The sequence below is a fragment of the Panulirus ornatus genome, chromosome 22 (assembly GCF_036320965.1).
Source record: "Panulirus ornatus isolate Po-2019 chromosome 22, ASM3632096v1, whole genome shotgun sequence".
In the NCBI taxonomy this organism is placed as follows: domain Eukaryota; kingdom Metazoa; phylum Arthropoda; class Malacostraca; order Decapoda; family Palinuridae; genus Panulirus; species Panulirus ornatus.
Genome location: NC_092245.1, coordinates 19,439,566 through 19,456,540, shown reverse-complemented (window position 1 = coordinate 19,456,540; position 16,975 = coordinate 19,439,566). Strand labels below are relative to the sequence as shown.

The following is a 16,975-nucleotide window of genomic DNA, read 5'->3' as shown; positions in this document are numbered from 1 at the left end:
GACAGCTGCAATGTCGTAAGTTTCTGCTGAAGCACAGAAACCAGTTTCTGGATTAAACTTCTATATATGACTGTTTAAGTGACATGCAATTAAGAAAAGAAAATAGAACAAATAAGGAAGAATGTCTGATGAAAAAAAGAGGTACTGTAACATGCCGGTTAATCCCTCTATGGACAGTCTCTATACATACTCTGGGTACCAGCTGCTCGATGCATGTCACTGGTCCAAACCTGAGTGACAAGTTCAGAGGTAGACAGTAATCATACTGGATGGTGGATTTCTAGCTCCCCACTTAGCTGACTTTGTAACAAACAAACAATGAGTGAGTAAAGCTCTCTCTTACCTTGGGAGGGATAAAAACATACCAATAACTCTTACAAATCATATGTGCTGAGTAATAGGGTTCATGAAAATAACAGGAATCTAGATAGCAATCTAAATATTGTACATAAACTTACCCTACTCAAGTGTTCAATAAACTCCTCAAGCATATCAGTATGGGAGAAAGCAAGCCAGTGCTGAATATCTGATGTAGGAAAGATGGTTTCAAAGGTTCGAAGACGGTAAGTGTTTTCACTGACCCACTGCATCAAGCTGCTTAATTGGTCCCCTTTCTCTGACTGAAAAAGAAAAACAAAATTGTGCAGAAAGAAAGTAATATGAAAGGTCAAAAATGGGTATGTTTAAAGGGATAGTAGTCTGAACAATAGGGAGGATGACTGAAAATCAGGGAAGAGAGTCAGTTGGTGTTAACAGATGACTTGGCTCTGGTGGCAGACTCTAGTGAGTAGTGAGAAACTAGAGAAGCTGGCACTGGAGTATGGGAAAGTGTACAAATGGAAAAAGATGACAATTTATATGAATAAAAGTAAGGAAAAAAATCTTAACAGAGGAAAAAGGGGAGACAGGCTGGTGTAAGTATGAATGGGGAGACCTGGAGGAAGTAGAATGGACATAGCAGTATATGGAATTATTTGAGATGAAGTGAACAACAGGGTGGGTGAAAGGGCAAAGGTCCTGGTTTCTTTGAGAAATGTGCAGAGGGAGAGGTCACTGGCTGTGAACATTGAACTCTAAATGCAAAAGAATGGAAGATGGCGGATAATACTAATTGAGAAGTGTTGATCATGTCAGGAATGACACTATAAGAGTGGTATGGTAATGAGTAGAGTATGACTCAGAAAGATGAAGAAAGTGTGCTGGAATGGTTCGAACAAATGCAAAGGAGCAGCAAAAAAAGAATGACAGAGGATATGCTAGTCACAAGGTACTGAAGATGACTGAGGATATATATATGGATGGAGTAAAAAAAAGAACTGATGTTGTTCATAGGAACGATGTGCTCTAAATGTGCTTAATCAGAAAGTGATGCAGGGGAAACAAAGGACTGTTCTGCAGGGCTTGGCTGTGAATAGGGGTTCTTGTTTTTGGTGCATTATACGACAGCTGGGGAGTGGATGTGAATGATTGAGGCTATTCTTCATATACTCCTGGCAATGCCTCTCACGTGTATGAAAAGGCAAACAAGTACGAAAAAAATGCATAAATACCTGGGCTGTATTTGTAAGACGTCCCTTAGCATAGTTAAGAATTTTCTTTGTGGTAATCAAATCAGGTAAAGGAGCCACTATACATAAGGAAGTTACAAATTCTGCATCTTGGATCTTTTCTAATGTGAACAACAGTTCTTCAATCAAACTGAAAAAGAAGAAAAACATACATAAATATCAAATCATCATTTGTTTTTAAAGTATGAGCCATTCAATTACTTTTTCTGGAACATTACCACATCTGCTTCTCGAATAACTATTACAATTCTATTCAAAGATATATATTTTTTTCTACACCAGTTTTCTTAGATACAATATCATGACTTTGAATCATCCCTCTAATAATGATGAAAAAAGCTGATAAAAAAATAACTAATTTCAGAATGTGAATAACAGCAGCAGAGTGCTCATTTCATCAATGAGAATGATTTACACATCTGATCAAAGCATAATGATCATGTGTTGCTCAACATGGAATTATCTAAAACAAAGTAATCACGAGAATTATGAAAAGAAAAGTATAACTGATCACTTCTTGGTGAATAAAAGTCTGAAAGTTGGTAAAGGATTTAGGGAAAAAGTAATTCAAGTGTATGTAAAGAAGAGATTTAAGTGAGAAAACTTTAAGAAGTGGTCTGCATCCATAGATGCCTAAAAAACTGAGTGACAAATTGCACTGTGAAAGTATATGAAGCAGGGAGTGGAAGGTATTTATGGGAAAAATCTATGTATATGGGTTAAGTTTGTGTAACACAAAAGGTAGGATATAGTCAAACAAAAGAAAGGGTACTGAGTATTGGAAGGTAGGGCTATCAAATACTGCTCACTGCAGAAAAATCCAGAGCTGTGTGAGTTAAGTGCAGTCAAGTGTTATGTATGACAGAAGAGATTGTATGTTTGCAGAAAAAATGCCAGTAGTCCACATATGGGTAAGGCAGTAAGAAAAGACAGCTACCTGGGTCAGATGAGTGCGACTTGACAACCACTGAAGTGTTAGCTCACTACATAACCGTCACTAACCCTCATTATACTGAGGCAGAAATGAAAATATGTTCTTTTCTTCCTCTATCAACAACAGTCGTACAAGGGAAACAGACACAAGTACACAGCAGGGCACACACAATGCTAGGACTGCTGGGCATGCACCACACTGTCCACTAGTCACTTATTTCAGTCACTGTCTCCCTAATACACAGTGGATACAACTTGCAGCACTGCTCGCACCCAGGGCACCATGATGACACTGTCACCATTCTGAAGGGGAGCTTGCCGACAGCTGGCCCAACAGTGGAGGGCTCGAGGAAAGACACTCAGGGGGCCAGAACACGGCAGTACTCTCTCACTCCTTGCCTCCTGACTAATGCCAGGCAGACACTGCGAGCCCACACTCACCACCTCCCAGCAACAGTGGATGACAGCACTCCAGCCCTACGCAACTCGAGGCACCCGTGGGAGAACAGTGCCAGTTACAGACAACCAGGTAAGTAGTACTGGTAATATAACTCCCTGGTTACTGGCTGCCTAGTAACTACTAATACTATAGATATAGATATATAGTTGCTACAAGATTCCACCTGTAAGTGGTTACATCATGGGTGGAAAGTTAACTCCAGTGAAGTTGTATCTCTACCAGTAGTGCAATCTCATTAAAGAACCTTTCATTCCAATGTCCATACAACAGTCTTGAAGCTGCAGGAACTCCTCAACCAACATGTAACTTTACATCAAAAGTGCAGATGTATCCAGCATTACCTTGATCTTAAGCTCTTCTGTAATTCATTAAACAGCTACTATTATGAACACCAGTGATGCAAGTTCTCAATTGTGTAATTTCACCTAAATGACTGCTTGAATTCAATAAACCATTCTTCATTTATCTATCTTTTGTATATTGTCCTTAAACATTTCATATCCATCACATCCACCCTCTTCTTTATCTTCTAAGTCAAAGGCCCACACCTTGCATCCATACAACACAAATGGGACTATCATATCATCAAAGATACTTATCTTAACCTTCAAAGACATTAACCCCTCTTTCAACACATTCCTCAATGAGTCCAGGGCCTTTGCCCCATCATCCACCCCAAGGATCACTCCAGGACCCATGGTTCTATTCAATGCCATGTCCACTCCCAGGTGTCAATAACACTCCACTTCCTCCAAGTTCTCTTTATTCTTTGATAAAAAATTATTATGTTAGCATTACCAGTCTGCATTTTTCAAAACTATTCATGATGCATGAAAATATCTTTTGCATAGTTATCAAAGCAAAATTCTGATCTATGAAAATAATTACTTCAAACAATCTTTAGACAGAATATATATCAAAAACTTACGGAAACTACCCTCCACTCACTCCATCTCATCATATATGTCAAAAACTTAAGGAACTTACCCTCCATTTCCGTCCATCTCATTTATAGTTATATTAGGTGCTGATGTATTCCATGGATTCATCAAGTCACACAAGAACTTTGCTTGTGCTTTGTGTACTTCCTCAATGTTCAATCCAAATCTGCTACAAAATGTTTCAGCTTCCTTGAACTTGCGCTTCATCAAAAGTTTTGCCAGCCTGTTAAGATTATCATATCATTATTATGAACTTAATACACCAAAAATCAATAATCATAGTAATTCTATGCATCTAATATCATCAAAAATTTTGCAGGTATTTTTGTACTGAAAATTTGCTGTTAAATGAAGGATATCATGAGGAACCAATACAAAAATATAACAAAACTGACCACACAATATCATAACCAACTTATCAATTAAATGCTTATCTTTAGGATAGAATGTATGACTGCCTGGTGGCAGTGAGGTATGGTCAACAGATGAAAATGTGCATAGGTTGGTAAATGTGTTGGAAACGAAATGTTTGAAAACAATACATGGTATGAGGAGAGAAAGTACAAATTAATAGAGTAAGAGAGAGGTATGGTAACACGAAGTGTGTGCTGAAAAGTTTGGGACACATGGAAAGAATGAGTAACGGGTGGTTCATAAATGGTAAATGTATGTGTAGAAGTTGAGAGGAGGAGAAGGGGGAAAACAAACTAGATGGAAGGATAGAATTAGAAAGGTTTTGAGTGCTCAGAGCTTAAATCAATTTCTCTATAATTACCCTTTGACCAATTTCTTTGAAAGAGTCCTAGTGTTATCCAGGATCTATCTAAAAGTTCCTGCAGCCAAAAGCTGTAATATTTCCAGCAGGAAGTACATTCCTGTTGAGCGAGAAGTTCTTTGAAAAGAGTGCATTCCCAACGATAAGTCTCTACAAAGGGGACTTTCCTCTTGCAGTTTAACCTCTTCCTGGTGGATCTGATAACATCTATCTATCTACATACATTTTTTTCTTTCATACTTGCCTGCTGCTTCCTGTGTTTATGAGATGGCACCAGGAAGAAAATGCCTCATTTGCTCAGATCATTCTCTAACTGCTGTATGTACTGCACAGAAGCTGCAGCTCCCTATCCCACAACCAGGCTACACAAAACTCTCCATGGTTTCCTCTAAATGCTTCATGTGTCCCAGTTCACTTCAGTGACTGCACATCATCCCCTGTATATCACATCACTCCAATTCAATCCATCCCATGCACGCCTACCTTCCTGCACGTTGAAGCCAAAAGTACTCCAACTCTTTTGCACTCAATCCTTCCATCTCTAATTTGGTCTCCCTCTCCCCCTTGTCACCTCCTCTTCTGAGAGATATATCCTCTTTGTCAACCTCTCCTCACTCATTCTCTCCATATGTAAAAACCATTTCTGCACCCTCTTCATCTCTCTCAACCATACTCTTCTTATCCCATCGTTACTAACTCAATCTATTCTCCTCACATGACATATTGTCCTCAAACATTCATATTCTAACACACACACCCTCATCCATATATCCATCTTCATACCCCATGCCTCAGATCGATAAAACATCATTGGAACTACCATACCACCAAACATATTCTTCCCAAAATGACCTCTCTTTACACATATCAGCAGATTTGATGTATGAGATTGGGTATTAGTGATAGGAGAGTGTAATACAAGACTGAGTAATGTGGCAGTTGAGGATAAGGGGCATATAAGGAATGAACTACAGATGAGAATGTGAAGACGAGGGTGGATGTGTTGGAAAAATTATATTAGTTTTGGTATATAATTATCCCCGGGGATAGGGGAGAAAGAATACTTCCCACGCATTCCCTGCGTGTCGTAGAAGGTGACTAAAAGGGAAGGGAGCGGGGGGCTGGAAATCCTCCCATCTTTGTTTTTTTGTTTTAATTTTCCAAAGGAAGGAACAGAGAAGGGGGCCGGGTGAGGATGTTTCCTCAGAGGCCCAGTCCTCTGTTCTTAACGCTACCTCGCTGACACGGGAAATGGCAAATAGTATGAAAGAAAAAGAAAAGATATAATCAAAGAGATAAATCATGGTAAGGAAAGATTAAAATATGCACTGATGAGAGCTGTGAATGAAAGAAGACAAAAGCATTTCAAGTATATGCACTGATGCTAGCTGTGAATGAAAGATGACAAAATTTCAAGTAAGTAATAAATGGGTAAGAGAGAAGTGTGGTAATACGAAAAATGTGTTTGAGAGGGATGAAGAGAGTGTGTTTAAATGTTTTGAACATATGGAGAGAAAGAGTGAGGATAGGATGACGAGGATACATATGTATGAGCAAAAAAGAAAGGTACATGGAAAAGAGGTAGATCAAATTAGACATGGATAGGTGGAGGGAAAAAGATTTTGAGTGCATGAGACCTGAACACGAAGGAGAGCAAAAGGCTTTCACATGATAAGAGTGACTTGGAGCAATGTGGCATACAAAGGGTAACATGCTGTCAATAGGCTGAACATGAAGCAGCTGGGGGAAACCATGGAAAGGTCTGTCAGGCCTGGTTGTGGATAGGGAAGCAGTTCTGGTCATTACAAGACAACTAGAGAATGAATGTGAGTAAACAAAGTCTTCTGTTTGCCTGTTCCTGGTGCTACCTCACTAATGTGGGAACTGTGAACAAGTATGAAAGAAAAAATTACCAGAACAAAAAAAGAATTGTTCCTGAAAAAATCAGTTTACTAACCTTTCTACATTAAATCATTATCCCACATGATAGAGTCATCTAATTTCAACAACAATCTTTCTGTAGTGACCTAACTCAGATTATAAACACAAATTCTAAGGCAGCTGTTAGATGCTACACAGCCCAGTGGAGAGGTAATAAACTATGGCTCTACCTTTCTCTGAGTATTATCATAAACCAGTCCTCTATATAACCAACATCCTGACTTCACTTTGGAATCATCTTAAACTTCTCTCAAAATTGCTTATTTTACTTTCTTTTATATATTCATTCATCATACTTAATCCCTGTCTCCTGCATTAGCGAGGTAGCACAAGGAAACAGATGAGGAATGGTCCAACCCACCCACATACACACGTATATACATGATTTCTGCTTCATGAAATTCTAGCATCCAGGCTACATTTGCAATTCTAATCTCCTATTTAGCATACACATCTCCCTGTTTTTACCAAATGTCTTCACCTATTTCTCACCAAATTCTTTTCCTTCCAATGAAATACTTTTGTCGTTTTTCATTCATGGCTAGCATCAGTGCATATCTTCCTCCTCTACAGTTTGGCATAAATCCTAAAAACTCTTTCAAAATTCTTACATCATTCCTTACCATGATTCATTTCCTTACTTATATCCCAAAACTAACAATATTTTTTAAACACTTATGGTACTCACCTTGCTTCAGGAACACCATCCACAATACTCTTGAGTTTGAGGCTACTATTGATGCTGCTAACAAAATCAACATCAGGCTCCAAAAACATGATGGATTCTGCTCCTTCACACATATTCACCAGCTTTGTGCTGCTGTGTACACCTAGCTCATAAACAGTCGAAAATTCTGTAACAATATAAACAGCTGTATTCACAGAATTCTTATAGTCAAATTCTACAAAATTTGTCAAAAAATATTAACCAAAACAATACAGCATACAGATTTGCATTAAGTGGATTTACTAAGCTGTGGGTCCTTGAAAATGAGATCTTCAAGGCAGAGTGTTGCTAGGAATAATCTTTCCACTATGATTGCAAAGTCTAACTATCCTGGTGATTTGACTGCTAATTATGTGACAAGCCAGTCAACTCCTGAGGTTAGCAGCACATACTAAGACATGCTTCAAAGTGAGCTACAAATTTCTAAATCAAAGTGTTGGAAGGAGGAGGACACTACCATGGAGATGGAAGGATAAAGTGAAGTAGGCTTTGAAGTATCAGGGCCAGAGCATTCAGGAGAGTAAATGGCATTTCTTGGATAGACAGAACTAAAGCAGTTTGGTGTATAGGGATAATATGATGTTAAGAGTTGAATAATGGCATAGAAGCACTCAAGGTAAAACACTGTGCAGAGTGTGGAGCTTTACTGCAGATGGTAGAATCTGGTTTTGGCATCATCATTATTCATTTCCCCATAATCAATTTCTATGAAAGAGTCTTGGTGTTACCCAGAGCCTCTTTCTAAAGGCTGCTGCAGCCTAAGGTTGCACTACTTCCTGCAATAGGGAAATGCAGACTCCTTTAGAGTAAGAAGTACTTTGACAAGACTGCATTTCCAATGATACAGTCTCACCATAGGAGACTTTTTACTTATGTGTAACCTCAAGCAAGAAGATTCCAGATACACTTCAGGTTTTGGGACATTATACATACCACCTTGAGACTAGAATTGTATAAATGTAGCTGTTGCTCAGTTCATTATACTACCTTGCAGAACTAAGGAAATCAATCAGAAATAAAAAATCAAACCCCGAAAATATATCATAATGACAGAGCTATAGCTTAACTGCCAAGCTAACAAGTAGTGATAACAAAAATTATTTTGTAAAACTCACCTGGGAAAGAAACAATACGTAAAAGACATCCTTCAGAATTTGGATTTTTGAGGAGTAGAAGGAACTGTGGATTATTTTCATCTCCCTGAATGAGCATAATGTCCAGAATTGGTGGTGCATCAATGGCTCCTTCCCACAGGATTAACCCTGTTACTCCACAAAGCACAACAAGTTTGCCAGCAGTGTCCAAAATTACAACATACCTGAAATACATAGCTAACTTGATAAAATGTTAAAATTACAGAATGCTCACTCTTAATATATTATTCAAAAACATACTGAACAGATTGGTTCTTCACATAATGAAGTATAACTCCAAAGAAATGTTACTACAATGAGTGAAATAAGTTAGAAAATGAAACATACAGTCTAATCATCCTAGAAGAAAAGAGGAATGGGTGACATGAAAAAGAGTAAAAAAAAAATACATATATATACTTGAAAAGATTCATGAAAAAAAAAAATTGAGAGATGTGAGAGAGCAATTCTATAAATAGTGAATACTGGGTGATCATACAAGGGGATTCCCCACTATAACTGTGCTAGAGTTGTCTTCTGCCGGTATCCTGTTAAGGCTGAGGTACAAAAGGACTCAAAGTGGTACTGAGTTTACTAGTTATGAAGATTATTGCTGTGGCCACCCCTATAAGGGAGTTCCAGAGGGAACATGCATCATATATATAGACAGATGGACTGAACCAGGGTATGTGAAGCATCTGGGGTAAGCCATGGAAAAAGATCTGTGGAGCCTGGTTATGGATAGGGTGCTGTGCTTTCAGTGCTTGAGAATGGATGAGATGCAGCCTTTCTTTGTCTGTTCATGGCACTACCTCAAGAACATAGGAAGTAGCGATCATGTACGAAAAAAAAATATATATATATACTAATGTACTAATATGACTAGTTTATTTTCCTTGCATAATCATCCAGATCATGGAAGCCTCTTGATCTCAAACTTTCTGTTTGACAGATACCCAACCTGTATCGCTTAACTTCAAAAAGATGGAGATACGTCTACATGTGTATGTGGGTGGATTGGGTCATTCCTCGTCTGTTTCCTTGCACTACCTCACTAACGCGGGAGATGGCGATTAAGTATAATAATAAGTCATGAACCTTATATAAAAATTGCTTATAAACAGTAAAAAAGACTAGGTACTAACCTGTTATTACATATAGGGATGACCCTACGGCAATCAGAGTTTAGGGTAAGTTGCCATGTAAGGGAGTGAGAAGGATCCTGGAGGCTTAGAGGTATCCATAAAGTGACACCATCCTTTCCACCACACCAAATCCATGTATTATTCTCAATACAGGCAGCTGTTGATACCTGATGAAGAGTGTAGTCTTATCACTTCACCTTCATCACATGTATCTATAATGTAAGCTGGTGCTCATTATAAAACAATCAACCTTTAAGTGAGGCAGTATGATCATCTCTGATCACTGCATATTATTCTGATTGTACTTCCATCCACCTATCTCCAATATCAATCAGTATTAGCAAGCCAAATTTTGCTTAGTAAGTTGGGCAGAGACAGATTAAGGTAAGTTGTTTTTTTCATAATTGTTTCTACATTGTTCTCTTCTGTTGGTTCTTTCCTAACAAATGATAATAATTCATATATTCAGAAAAATAATATAAAAAAATGGGTGTACAAACAGAAGATACACAGAACATGAATTCTTGGAATCCCAGGATGGTTAACATCACCATTTAACATATACTCAGTGAATGATGTAGTAAATTGTAATGTTCTTACAATTGTTCTTCACATTTTCCTTCACGACGTTCTTACCTAATGCGCAAATTAATAATGATCTACATATTCTGAAAGATTATGAAAACTTCTACAAGTAGTACATTTGTTTCCTAGCTCACGATCAGGATTAGTTCAAATCAAGGAACATCCAGTGAATGACACAGTAAATCATATCTTTCATAAACTTATTTCCAACTATTCACCTTGGTAAACTGTTACTAATGTGTGAATTAATAATTATCTAAATATTCAGTAACATGTCGGTAATCTTCCATTAAAAAAAATGTTTGTACTTGGTCAACTAGTTAATCATAAGTAAAATTTTCTCCATTTCTTTACAGTAGGTTCTTACTTAATTCATGAACTAATATCAATGCACATATTCAGAAAAAGAACAATGAAAATGGGAGTACAAATAAAAAAAGCAAGATAGAAAATAAACACTAGTGAACCCAGTAAGGCTAGCATTACCTTCCATGAAAAACATTTAACTTATACTCAGTGAATGATATAATAAATATGTACTGTACATGTGCATAAATGTATATACATACCCATACATCTCAATGTACACATATATATACATACACACATACACATATACATATATACACATGCACACAATTCACACTGTCTGCCTTTATTCATTCCATCGCCACCTTCCCACACATGGAATAACATCCCCCTCCCCCCTCATGTGTGCGAGGCAGCGCTAGGAAAAGACAACAAAGGCTCCATTCGTTCACACTCAGTCTCTAGCTGTCATGCAATAATGCCCGAAACCACAGCTCCCTTTCCACATCCATGCTCCACAAAACTTTCCATGGTTTACCCCAGACGCTTCACATGTCCTGATTCAATCCATTGACAGCACGTCGACCCCAGTATCCCACATCGATCCAATTCACTCTATTCCTTGCCCTCCTTTCACTCTCCTGCATGCTCAGGCCCCGATCACTCAAAATCTTTTTCACTCCATCTTTCCACCTCCAATTTGGTCTCTCATTCTCCTAGTTCCCTCCACCTCCGACACATATATCCTCTTGGTCAATCTTTCCTCACTCATTCTCTCCATGTGCCCAAACCATTTCAAAACACCCTCTTCTGCTCTCTCAACCATGCTCTTCTTATTTCCACACATCTCTCTTACCCTTACATTACTTACTCGATCAAACCACCTCACACCACATATTGTCCTCAATCATCTCATTTCCAGCACATCCATCCTCCTGCACACAACTCTATCCATAGCCCACGCCTCGCAACCATACAACATTGTTGGAACCACTATTCCTTCAAACATACCCATTTTTGCTTTCCGAGATAATGTTCTCGACTTCCACACATTCTTCAAGGCTCCCAGGATTTTCGCCCCCTCCCCCACCCTATGATTCACTTCCGCTTCCATGGTTCCATCCACTGCCAGATCCACTCCCAGATATCTAAAACACTTTACACTCCTAACTTATGAACTAATAACAATTCACATAATCAGAACAATAACATTGAACATTTTTTTTTTTTTTTTTTTTTTTTTATACTTTGTCACTGTCTCCCGCGTTTGCGAGGTAGCGCAAGGAAACAGATGAAAGAAATGGCCCAACCCCCCCCCCATACACATGTATATACACACGTCCACACACGCAAATATACATACCTACACAGCTTTCCATGGTTTACCCCAGACGCCTCACATGCCTTGATTCAATCCACTGACAGCACGTCAACCCCGGTATACCACATCGCTCCAATTCACTCTATTCCTTGCCCTCCTTTCACCCTCCTGCATGTTCAGGCCCCGATCACACAAAATCTTTTTCACTCCATCTTTCCACCTCCAATTTGGTCTCCCTCTTCTTCTTGCTCCCTCCACCTCCGACACATATATCCTCTTGGTCAATCTTTCCTCACTCATCCTCTCCATGTGCCCAAACCACTTCAAAACACCCTCTTCTGCTCTCTCAACCACGCTCTTTTTATTTCCACACATCTCTCTTACCCTTACGTTACTCACTCGATCAAACCACCTCACACCACACATTGTCCTTAAACATCTCATTTCCAGCACATCCATCCTCCTGCGCACAACTCTATCCATAGCCCACGCCTCGCAACCATACAACATTGTTGGAACCACTATTCCTTCAAACATACCCATTTTTGCTTTCCAAGATAATGTTCTCGACTTCCAACATACATGTAGAAATTAAGTGCTACATAGAACAGGAATGCCTGCAATCCTATCACCTTTGGTTAAAGTACTTATAAGACATTTCATGAATGATGTGGTAAATTGCATTCCTACATAGTCTTTCTACACATTCCTCTTCAAAAAGTTCTTACCTAATGCAAGAACTGATAATCATCTACATATTTACAAAAATAATGGCAAAAATGGATTGTACAGTACGGCAGATGGAAGAGCTAAAAAGACAAGGAAAGAAGTGATAATGAGAAACCAGCACCCATGGCAAAACTCATATAACACACATTAAATGATACAGCATATCTTATTTTTGCATGTTTTTTTTTCAAACATATCAGTAGGCGCTACCTCGCAAACGCGGGAGACAGCGACAAAGTATAATAAAAAAAAATAATATCAGTAGGCTCTTACATAACTCACAAACTAATATTTCACATTCAGAAAAAAATGTGAAAATAGGTGACAGAAATTGAAGTGCTACATGATGTTCAAACTGTTTGATGCAGTGGAATTGCATTCATCACTTTAAACTAGTATTCAATGATGTGGTAAACTGTATTTTCTACTTCAGTAGTTTCATTCATAATGCATGAATTAAAATGTACAGGTATTCTCAAAAACTACTGATATAACCAAACTGACACAAGTACTCTGATTTATTACATACTTTCTTTGGATAGATGTTCATGATGGTATCTACTTTAAGAATCATTCATGTTCTTGAAGCCTCTTGGCTCTGAATTCTGTTTTATAGATACTCAACCTGAATAAGTATCTACTTTAAGAATCATTCATGTTCTTGAAGCCTCTTGGCTCTGAATTCTGTTTTATAGATACTCAACCTAAATAACAACTACTTGTCTCCCTATGAAAAAAAATCAAATTTCTTTATTAGTTAAAACACTAAATTCCTAATCTAATTCATAGTCACCATATGATATACATCAAAACCAAGATACAGTACTTCCTACCACTTTAGCAGTGTTTACAAAATATTTTGTAGTTCATATTACCTCCAAACCACCAAGGCTTATATCATCCTCAGAATGGGTCATCTGTGATTCAAGAGACTTCAGATTTTCAATATCACCCATAACAAGACCATGACACAAACCTTCAGCATCTATGTTTTCCATTCTGCAAATGGAATAATGAAGTATAAGAACAAATATCACCTCTTGAATCTAGCATCTATGGTTCCCATTCTGCAAATGGAATAAAGAATACAAGAACAAATATCAGCTTTTGAGTCTGTGAATAGCATGCACTTAAGTTAGACAACTCACCTTTCCTCACCAAAGTAGTTTTCTAGTGAGCCATGAGATTAACTATGAAAGATGGTAAAGCACACGACTAATCATGCCACAGTCACATTCAATGTATGACAATATAAACAGTACTATGCCCAAAAAGGAATCTGAAAAAATTGTGCTTCCAGACAATGCTATGATTACCTGATATGCTATACCCACCTATTGCCAATAACTATCATGCCAAGCTGTCGAAATCCTTAGATTCTAGTACCAAGTCAGTCTCAGACTACATACATGGGTAATCTGAAGCTGGCCCAATTTCCATGAAGAAAAGTTAGGTCCATTAACATGATAAGGCATTACTTTATTGAAACTCCCTCAATTGCCCTTAAACCGTTCACTCTTAACAAAAAATAAAACTTAAAGAGTAGTCTTAAAGTTCTGATCATACATTTTCAAGCTAATCATCCCCTGAAGAAGAGTCTTAAAGACTCTTAATGACGCCTTAACACAGCTCAATCCGACAGTAATGCACATTTTTGCAATGGGAGAAACCATTTTAGGAAATATCTGTTTGCAATAGTCCTCCTGGACCACCAAAGATACTGGTGTCTGATCATTTTATGGTACAAGAGGGGTTGCCTTAAATAAGGAACTCTTTCTAAAATCATGCACCTTACAGCAAATCCTTGGACGGATAATCTTACAGAGTTCTCTAATCCAGCTTTAAATTTCTCATGCATTCTCTCCATATGTCTAAAACCATTTCAGCTCACCATCTCCAGCCATATCATAAATACTCCTCTTACAACCAAAGCTCTCTTTTAACCTATCCCTTGTTCAATCAGACCTCCCTGCCCTACATATTGTCCTCAAACATTTCATTTCCACCAGCAGCAATTATGTTATGCTTGCTTAAGTTTCTTGGGTTGGCATATTGTTTCTTTTGCAAAACATATACATGTTCACTATTTCCCATGTTAGCAAGGTAGTGCCAAGAACAGATGAAGAATGGATATATTCACTTACAACCACCCTCTAGCTGTCATGTGTAATGTACCAAAAAAACAGCCCCCTATTGACAACTCAAGTTGCTTCACATACCCTAGTTCAGTCCATTGACACCACATCACCCCCATATATTCCACATTGCTCAAATTCAATCTATCCTGTGTATGCCCTTCATCCTCATGCAAGTTCAGGCTCTGATCATTCAATTTCTTTCTCCCTCCATCCTTTCATCTCCATATATATAATATAACAAAATTAATCCACATACATGTGAAGAAACAAAATACCAGCCTAAAAACCTAACTTAAACTGGCTTGACAAAAAATATTATTTAGTGATCACTTCAGGGGGAACAGTTCTAAATGAAAAAAAAATCCATCAATACAATTTTCAATTCTAATATGCTATTTTCATAGCTCTCAAAGCATCTATTCATATCTCTGACACCTGTTCCCTTTGGAAACTTCCTCATGGGGGTGGCCAAGGCAGAGTATCCATAAATGGTAAACTCCAGTGTTGCTTTTCAGCCTTTAGTGCCTCACCCTTAACAGGCCACTGACAGAAGGCAACTCTAGCACAATGTTTTCAGAGGCTCCTACCTAATATTCCTATCAACTTAATGAGTCTACTAAATGCTCTCAAAGAAAATAACTACAAAATTCTTTAAAGGCATATACCAGGATCAAGAAAGGGGTCCTGGGAGAATTTTTTCTCTTTCATACGCTGCAACAAACTTACTCAAGCCTTGACTTGCAATTCTTCACTTCAAACATCCCACCATTCTTTCTTGTTTTATATGTATACCTAATATATATAAATGAACATCCAAAAATGTCTAACTCTTCCATATACTTTCATTCATATATCTCTCTAAAATTTGATAACCATTTGAATCTCATGAACATTTTAAATGTCTCACACCATGCAATCAATATCCCAGGCAAAAAGCAAATTTAATGACTATATGGTATTAAGTGGACAGATTGTCAGCCTATTATACTAATAACTTTGTTTTGGCAGCTATCCAAAGACTTTTCGTCAACTGAAGTTGTAGATCAGGAAAATTTCATATAATTCAAGATTCATAAACTAAAAAGTTGGGCTCTCCAAAGCACAAATATCACATTTTAAAGTGAATTTTTATGTATTCCCCAAGAGCATAATGTTACATTATCATGAAATTTTGACTGATCCACATTATTAGCATTCAAAAAATTGAATCTGATATGATACTTCATGGTTCTGGAAATAATACCTGATGACATGACCATTGAAAGTAATGAGGGAAATCGATATTGACCCATCATCCGTTTGTCTAGATCCTCCCCCAACAAAGAGTTTGCCATTTGCTTTTTTCAGTGGAAGTTGCCTGAAATAATAAAATCATCATTAGCACAATATCTTTAAAAATATCGAACACACAATATTTACCAAAAGATTCATTTGTGATATTCAATAAAGATTCCTCTCAATCCTATGCTCTTGGCATTTGAGTTCCTCTATGATTCACCTTCTAACCACATATCAAAACTCAATACTTAATCACTTTTACCCAGTGGGATACCTCAGCTGATGCTTTGAACTTCCAAGGTGGTGTACATGAATACAAATTCTAGTGCTAGTGATGCAAAAGCCTCTAAAATGTTTGTGGTCATTGATATTTTGGTATCAAAAGTTTTCCTAAGTACAATATACATGCTTATACCTTCATGCCTCACTTAGAGCTTCCATGATGACCCAGACATTATCAGTCAATTTCTCTACAGTCAAATCCCCCAACATTAGATCGTTTCCACTACCAAGCAGAAGCTTTCCATGTCTCCTGTACTATTCCAATTGTTTTCTACTTTTTTCATACTTAATAGCTGTTTCCCACTTTAACAAGGTAGCACCAGCAACAAAGAAAGGTCACATCTATTCATATCCATTCTCTATCTGTCATGGGTAATGTACTGAAACCACAGCTCTCTATCCATAACCAGGCTCCATGGATAATAAGTAATGAGGAAGTGAGGAGGAGACGGAGTGAGTATTTTGAAGGAATGTTGCACGTGTTTAATGATAGGATGGCAAATGTAGGGTGTTTGGGTAAAGGTGGGAGAGTCGAGGAGAATGGTTTGGTGAAGAGAGAACAGGAGGTGCAAGCCTTATGTAAATGGAAATGTGGCAAGGCGGATGGAGTGGATGGTATTGCATGCGAATTTAAGAAAGGGGGTAACTATGATGTTGGTTGGTTGACGTTTTTTATATATGTATGGATCATGGTGAGGTACATGAGGATT

General features: G+C 37.9%; 1 protein-coding gene across 1 annotated transcript in view; it reads right to left on the bottom strand.

The window, feature by feature from the left end:
- The window catches only part of rod (rough deal), a 75,894-nt gene that overhangs the window by 54,452 nt on the left and 4,467 nt on the right, over positions 1 to 16,975 (bottom strand). The window contains exons 4-11 of the mRNA XM_071676261.1: positions 15,949 to 16,062; positions 13,443 to 13,566; positions 9,624 to 9,790; positions 8,461 to 8,663; positions 7,307 to 7,472; positions 3,949 to 4,125; positions 1,551 to 1,698; positions 459 to 620 (exon numbers count right to left, since the gene is read on the bottom strand). Coding sequence (XP_071532362.1) covers positions 459 to 620; positions 1,551 to 1,698; positions 3,949 to 4,125; positions 7,307 to 7,472; positions 8,461 to 8,663; positions 9,624 to 9,790; positions 13,443 to 13,566; positions 15,949 to 16,062 — 1,261 coding nt within the window. The remainder of the gene's footprint in view (positions 1 to 458; positions 621 to 1,550; positions 1,699 to 3,948; positions 4,126 to 7,306; positions 7,473 to 8,460; positions 8,664 to 9,623; positions 9,791 to 13,442; positions 13,567 to 15,948; positions 16,063 to 16,975) is intronic.